The 7,827-nt window shown below is 40.9% G+C and overlaps 1 protein-coding gene across 1 annotated transcript; it reads right to left on the reverse strand.

Annotated features, from left to right (window-relative positions):
• Positions 1 to 4,137: 4,137 nt before the first annotated feature.
• On the reverse strand, positions 4,138 to 6,123 carry LOC308609355 (toll-like receptor 13; the record flags this gene model as incomplete). Its single annotated transcript, XM_081223035.1, is given in 4 exon segments — positions 4,138 to 4,680; positions 4,684 to 5,139; positions 5,143 to 5,718; positions 5,722 to 6,123. Coding segments are annotated over 4 exon segments (1,977 nt in total).
• Between the last annotated feature and the right edge of the window lie 1,704 nt (positions 6,124 to 7,827).

A 7,827-nucleotide genomic window follows, 5' to 3' on the forward strand; every position in this document is an offset into this window, starting at 1 on the left:
ACAAAGTTATCAAGTGAGATCACAGGTATGAAAGTGCTTTGGAAATGGTAATTAACAACACACCTGTAAAATTATAGTATTGTTACTGTTATTCTTTTGAGAAATATTACAAGAAGAGAAATCCAAAGACTATTTAATGATTACATTTCGATCACTGTGTAACCTAAGAGGAGTTAATATTTGAAGACAGGAGAACCTTCCCAGAGCTTTCTCAATGTAAATAATTGCTTAACCCAGTGCCTTTCAAGCTATAATGTGTATAAGAATCCTCTGGAGATCTTGTTAACATGCAGATTCTGGTTCAGTTAACATGCAGACTCTGGGCTGGGCCTGAGAGTCTGCATTTCTGATAAGCTCCCAGGTGATGCTCATGCTTCTGATCTCTGGACCACACTGTGTGTGCCAAGGAATAATTTTGGCTCTGCCTCTTAAACTCAATCACTAATCCTATTATTAAGGGCAAATGTGTGGTTGCAAGGAAACATATATTCAATAGGTGGAGACATTATCCCTTTCTCATAAATACAGAGCTGGCACTGAAACTCTGGTTTGGAAGATGAGCTTAAAAATCATCCAGGTAGGGCTTCCCTGGTGGCACAGTGGTTGAGAGTCCGCCTGCCGATGCAGGGGACACGGGTTCGTGCCCCGGTCCGGGAGGATCCCACATGCTGTGGAGCGGCCAGGCCCGTGGGCCATGGCCGCTGAGCCTGCACATCCAGAGCCTGTGCTCCGTGGCAGGAGAGGCCACAACAGTGAGAGGCCCGCATACCGCAAAAAAAAAAAAATCATCCAGATAGGGGCTTCCCTGGTGGCACAGTGGTTAAGAATCCACCTGCCAATGCAGGGGACATGAGTTCGAGCCCTGGTCCGGGAAGATCCCACATGCCGCAGAGCGACTAAGCCTGTGTGCCACAGCTACTGAAGCCTGTGCACCTAGAGCCCATGCTCCGCAACAAGAGAAGCCACCGCAATGAGAAGCCCGCTAGCCCCCGCTCGCTGCAACTAGAGAAAGCCCGCAGGCAGCAACAAAGACCCAACGCAGCCAAAAATAAAATAAATTAATTAAACAAATTATGAAAAATCATCCAGGTAGGCCCATATAAATAATTCTAAACAGAGAGATTTCTGTCCCTTTTTTCAGTATCTGTAGGGGAAAAAAATCAGATCTTTCTAACAAATTAAGCTTAATATATTTTTAGCTTTACTGGCAGGAACATTTCTCTTTTTCTCATCTAAATTGTTTTCTGTTCCAATTTAAACCACTTGTTACTGCAGATTGATTGATGATAGAGAAATTAACTACATAATCATTTCCAAATATCTTTTTTATATAATTACAGCTCCAATGGCTTCATTTTAAAGTGCCTACAGTTTTAGTAATTTGGTCTAAGAAATGAATTTCCCTGTATCCCAGCTCAGTAAATATTTGATACATGTAAAAACATAACGCAAACCTTTGTATAATGGGTATGCCTTGAGTTAGTGCCCCAATCCCTTCCAAGACTAAAACAACAAGAATGACAATGGCACCATTTTATCTGTGGTGGTGTGATGGTAATTTTTTTTAATACAAAAGACAACTCAATTTCTTTTTTAAGATGACCTCAAAGATTGGCGAGACAGTTTTGTTCAAGGAAATAATCATCCCTTTACTGGATTAAATATGTTCTGTGGGAAAATACCCACTGTTTTCCTATTTGGAGATTTAAGTTGTGAGGAGAAAATCCTATTCACCTGGCTGATAGTCACAAGCAGGACCAGCTTCATGGGCATGTGACCAGTGCAGTCACACAGGGCTCCACACTCAGAAGGTCCCTGTACTTGGTTTAGTGCTCTGTCATCACTGTCTTGAAATTCTGAATAACTTTTGGACAAGTGGCCCCGCATTTTCATTTTACATTAGGCCCTGCAATTATGTAGCTGGTACCAAGTACATGGGTGAACACTACTGTACATCTGGTTTCCTGGAATATGTGTATAAAATTTAGTCTCTGTTCCAGCATGATTGCCTTATTGTTTCGAAAATGAAATGAGTTCAAGTTATTAATTATCCACCTTTCCTTCCAAGAAGGACTACACACACATGCACCAATGTGTACTTTCCTACTAGGCTACAGCTATCACCCTTTTCATGGTATTGTGCCCGTCATATCACACACTGTAATTTCAAAGAATCCTATACAGCCATTGATTGGCATGCTGCCCAATGATCTTAGTCTGCTAGTCATTTTCACTTATTAATTTCATGGCAGAATAATGTATAGAGATGTTTTTGTTTTATTTTTTCTGCTGCAGAAGAATCAGGAAAAATAAGAGAAATATAGCTCCCCCCATCCAAAGGGAACATACTCCTATGCCTGTTGAAGTTGTCTGAAGACAGGAAGTTGTCTTCCTGTCTTAGTTTATTGAATCATGCCTCTGTGTGTGTGTGTGTGTGTGTGTGTGTGTGTGATGGGGGGAGAGCAGGGCACAGAATGGTGACTGAAGCACCCAGAGAGGTGAAGTTTATGTAAGACCAAGAAAAGAACAGAGGTCTTCTTGCCGTTTCCTTGAGTGGTGGGATCCAAGACCCATTTCATCTCCAGGGAGGTGAATGGCTATGTCCAATTTCAGCAAAAAATGCAGTGCCAAGCATAGCCCAGAGGCAGCAGAGTCCTCAGACTCCAGGGATCCAGCTTGGACAATGGGCATACAAGTGATAATGTGGACCAAAGACTGGAGAAATTGCCCCCCATTATTTTCAGGATGCAAAGAAAAGAGCTGTTTTTCACTCCTGAGCACTTCTTTTCTACAAAAGCCCTCCACCAACTTTTTCTTTTTTTGCTTTATGCAAGAACATGAGGGGTTAGTGGGTGAGGGTGAGGAACCCATAATGACTAAGATAGAATTTTTTAACAACCTAGCAGAACAGGGCCTCAAAATCAGATATCATTTGATTTAAATAAAATTAAGTAATGTCTTATTTCTTGCATGTCCCATGAGGCAGTTGTAAACTTTTCCTGCAACAATGTAATATTTAACCCACAAACATCCAGCTGATGACTCACAATTTCCCACACAAATGCCCTTGGATTTTTCCCTAAAAGTTTAACAAAAGTCCTGTCCCAAACATGCCGACCTCTCTTCACACAGGAGAGTCATGTGTAGTACAGAGAGACCTGGCAAGGGCCCACTGAGGTAGACATTTGCCTACCTCAGCTGCTAAAGATTCTGCCCATCAGGGTCTTTCTTCCTCAACAAACTCCTCCCAGAGTCTTAGGGATAAAGGGCAAAGACCAAGTCCTCATGGAGAGACAATCAGAAAAGGGCAGTGTTGGTACCCTACTAATCCCACTATAGGCTGATCTCCTCTATATCCTTATGGCCTCTCTTGCTCCAGGAATTTATAGCACTTTTCCGGTAAGAAATTCCTTCCTACAGGAATCTGTAGCACTTTTGCCTACTACCAGAGCCATGGCCCCTATGCTGGGTGTTGCTCCCTACAGATATTGCCTGCTACAGGACACTGGTCTGTGTCTGGTGCTTGAAGCATGAAGCCATTGGGGCTACAACCCTATGAATAGCTGCCAGAAACTGCTCTATGAAGTGTTTTTTATCACAGCTAGGTGATAGTTCCTGCAGTCATCATTGCACTGCTAGATCATCAAGGCTGCTTCCCATTGAGTAAATCAATGGATCCAAACTAGGACTCTCCTAATGCTTGGGCTCTGACTTAAACAGAAGCTGGCCTTTGGAATTTCATGCCCTAAAGGTGAATACACCAGAATCCTAACTTTTTTTTTTGCTTTTATTAAACCCTGTGTGTGGTGTTTATGTTGTTATAGGTTCTTAGAAGGAGTATAGTTCAATCTATCTTGACAGGAACTGATTTGGATAAACTAGCTGAGCAATGTTCTCAATCACATATGAGGGCCCTACTTTCCGGGTATCTAATCCCCTAATAGCGGGATTACATCCCCTAACACTGTTCCTGAAGCTTCCTCAGGCAGCTCCCTTCACTTTTCCAGTTGCCTGATGGACATTAACCAAATAATGGTCATGAGCAACCTTCTCCCTGCAGAGCAGGTACGTTCATTCACACTCTTAGTCGATACACACCTTGGGCAACATTGGATCTGAGGTCACAAAGACTTCTAGTCACTGGGCCACAATTAGCTGTGTGTTGTCTTTCTCCACAGATTTGTTGCCCAATGCATTTCTAATACGAACCCAGAAGAGTGGCCTCTCTTGGGCACTGTCTGGCCAGGTGATAAATGTCTGCCTATTCACAAGTTTACTGAGTCGGTGGTAGCTGGATAACTTATAGTTTAGGATCTCTTCCAGGAAGATCAAGATGATGACATCCTCATGCTCATAGAACATCTTGATGCTGGCCAGCTCTACTTCAAGCTGGCACCATTCACTGTGCAGGTAGTGGTTACTGACCACACACAAAGTTTTACGGCTGGTGTTGATGGCATTCTGGATGTTCTCAAAGATGTCTATGCCTGGATCAAAGTCCCAGTGGTGAAGACAGAGCTTAAAAGTGGGCTGGCCACCTTCTTCTGGGTCTGGAACAGGCTCTTCATATATCCACTGCTCATCAGTGGCAGTGAAAGAGACAAAGGCATCATAGATGAACTCCTTCTCCATCCTATGCCACTTGGCCAGGTACCAGGCTTGAAATATGTAGAGCCCATATCATAGAGACGGAGTCATCTTGGCAATGAACCAAGAGGAGACCATGGTTGTGAGGACCAGACTGAAGGAGCAGAAGAAGCAAACTTTTTCTAGGTCAAAATTACACATAGAAACATCAAAATCTATCAACAAACTCTGGATATTTGGCTGCTGACAAGTATAGTTCCAGAGGTAGGGGATATGGACATTTGCTGTGTTTATTGACCAATTCTTGAACCATGCATTGTCACAGCTGCACTGAAGTTTGTTCTCATAGAGATCAAAGTACTTCAGAGACTTCAGACTCTCCAGATGACTTTGATTAACGACTCTTACATTGTTGAATCTTAAAGAGAAGACCTGAAAGCTTTCTAAGCCAGAGGACATGCCAGGAGTCAATGACTCTAAGCTGTTTTTTTCCAGGCGCAGCCTTTTTAGTCTTTTGAGTTTTTGGAATAAGGAAGTATTTAAACTGAGACTTCAGTCTCCAGATTTTGTTCCTGAGATATCCAACTTTGTGAGATTAATCAGGGAGTCAAACTGAAGGTGGTCTAGGAATACCATGGGATTTTTCCCTAGGAGTAGCTCCTGCAGGCCATTCAGCCCTTGGAAGAAGTTGGTTGGAACAACCTGAATTCCATGTATTTGTCCTTCTAGGTTGAGTTGTTTCAAAGACTTGAGGTTCATAAATGGAGGAAATGGCAAGGTTCTAGTGGTTTCATAACTAATTTTATTAAAACTGAGATTTAAAACTTCTAGATTTTCCAGGCCCAAGAAAAGGCCTGCTTGAAAACTTGACAAGATATTGTATGCCAATTCAAGTTTATAGAAGTAATTGAGGTCAGAAAATGCATTCTCCTCTATGTCTTTCAGGCGGTTCTGGGAGAGAATGAGAACTTGGAGCTTCTTCAGAAACTGAAATGTTCTGCGTTTCAGTGTCCGAATATTGTTGTGTCCAAGGTCTAAACTCTCTAAATTTGGAAATTGAGCAAAGAAGTATTTGTCAATTTTTACTATCCAGCACCCAGCCAAGTTGAGCTCCTTCAATGAATACAGCCCTTAGAAGGGCATATTATTGAGTTCTGTGATGGGATTTCTAGAGAGAAAGAGAGATTGTAGGTACCTCAAGGGTGAAAATGCAAAATCTGGAAATCTTTTCAACTTACTCTGGCTCAGGTCTAGGGCTCTCAAGTTCTGGAGGGCACTCCAGGTCCTGTCGCTGACAAAGGAAAGTTGACATGTGTTTAGATTCAGCCTTTGGAGGCTGGGCATAGCATCAAACTCACTGTCATTGAGGTGAACAAGATCATTGTTTTGGCTCAGGTCAAGGGACAAAAGCCTGGTACAGTTGGCAAGGCACTTTATGCCCCCTGCATTAATGGCATTTTTCCAAAAAACCAAAGCCTCTAATACAGGTAAATTTTGGAGGAGGCGACACCAAATGTAGACATGGTATATCTTCATTTAGTCAAAACCTCCTTTATATTTTTAAAAAGTTTTAAAATATTCTCTGTAAAATTTTGTGTTTCTCTGTTAAGGTATGTCCTAGAAACTTTTAGATTTTTATTATTGAGATATTGAGAAATATCTTATTTTTTCCTATTTAATTTTCCAGTTAAGTATAGCAAGGGGGCCATAAGTCTTTAATTTTTTGTGTTCTTGTTGATCATAAGCATAGAAAGCTTTCTGAATTCATAATAAAATATGACTGTTTATTCTATTAGGTTTATCTGATAATGATTATGTTCTCTGTAGGTAATGGAAGTTATATATCTCTTTTTCAAATTCATACATTTCCTATGCAATTTTTATGTTGGTCTCATAATATTGGTCACAACCTCCCTATATTAAATCATAGTGATGATAGATTTTTTTTTTGTTAATGGGATGACACCTATAGATTTTCAATTAATTATTTTATTTGCTATAATTTTCAATATATATCAAGTCAGAAAATTTCCCTCATACTCCTAATTTTTTAAGGAAGAATATAGTTGAGTTTGACCAGAACACAAAGAGAGAGGGGGAAATAGAGCCATCAACTAAGGGAGAGTGTACAGGGGCAACAACTTTCTTGCACAGATGATAAACTGGCAGTAAGTACAGAAATGTGAAAATATCAAGCACTTACTATGTGTCCAGCATTTTCATAGGCATGAATGACTCACTACAAAACTCAGCAAGATAAGTAGTCTTAACCCCATTGTATACATGGGGAACTGGAAGCTCAGAGACACAAATATTATACAGCTAATGTGAGGCAGATTAGCAGTTCAAAGAAAAGGCTATATCTCATTTATGTGGAAATTAGATGTAAGTTTACATACATTTTTTTTTTTTTTTTTTTTTTTTTTTGTGGTACGCGGGCGTCTCACTGTTGTGGCTTCTCCCGTTGCGGAGCACAGGCTCCAGACGCGCAGGCTCAGCGGCCATGGCTCACGGGCCCAGCCGCTCCGCGGCATGTGGGATCCTCCCGGACCGGGGCACGAACCTGTGTCCCTTGCATCGGCAGGCGGACTCTCAACCACTGCGCCACCAGGGAAGCCCTACATACATTTTTAATAGCAGCTTAATTAAAGTATATTTTATATACCATAAACTTTATTCTTTTAAAGTGTATAATGAAGTGGTTTTTAATATAGTTGCAAATTTTTGCAATCATCACTATCCAATTCCAGAAAATTGTCTTCACCACCCCCCCCTCAAAAAAGCCCTGCACACATTAGCAATCACTCTCCATTCTTGCTTTTATATAGGCCCTGACGACCACTAATCTATTTTCTCTCTCTATGGATATGCCTATTCTGGACATTTCATATAAATAGAAACACACAATATGTGGCAAAAAAAATGCAGAGGCTATATCATCTCAGAAACTCATGTTCTTTCCACTACCTTCTGTCGCCCCTTAATTCCGAAAGAGCAGCCCCCAAACATTTGTAACAATGATTACATCACAGGGATACTTGTAACAACTCTATCTCAGTGATCACTTTGAAGCATGCTAATTTGGTGTATAAATTCTAGAATATTCCACAAAAGGCGGTGTCTAAGTTTATACTTACACTTTATATTCATATCAATGACAGAAAATGAAAAAAACAATGATCTAATAATAGTTTCAATTTCAATTTTAAGTCAGCCCACTGGTATTAGGACTGAGATGAG

This window comes from Mesoplodon bidens (assembly GCF_964165515.1).
Source record: "Mesoplodon bidens genome assembly, chromosome: X".
Classification (NCBI taxonomy): Eukaryota; Metazoa; Chordata; class Mammalia; order Artiodactyla; family Ziphiidae; genus Mesoplodon; species Mesoplodon bidens.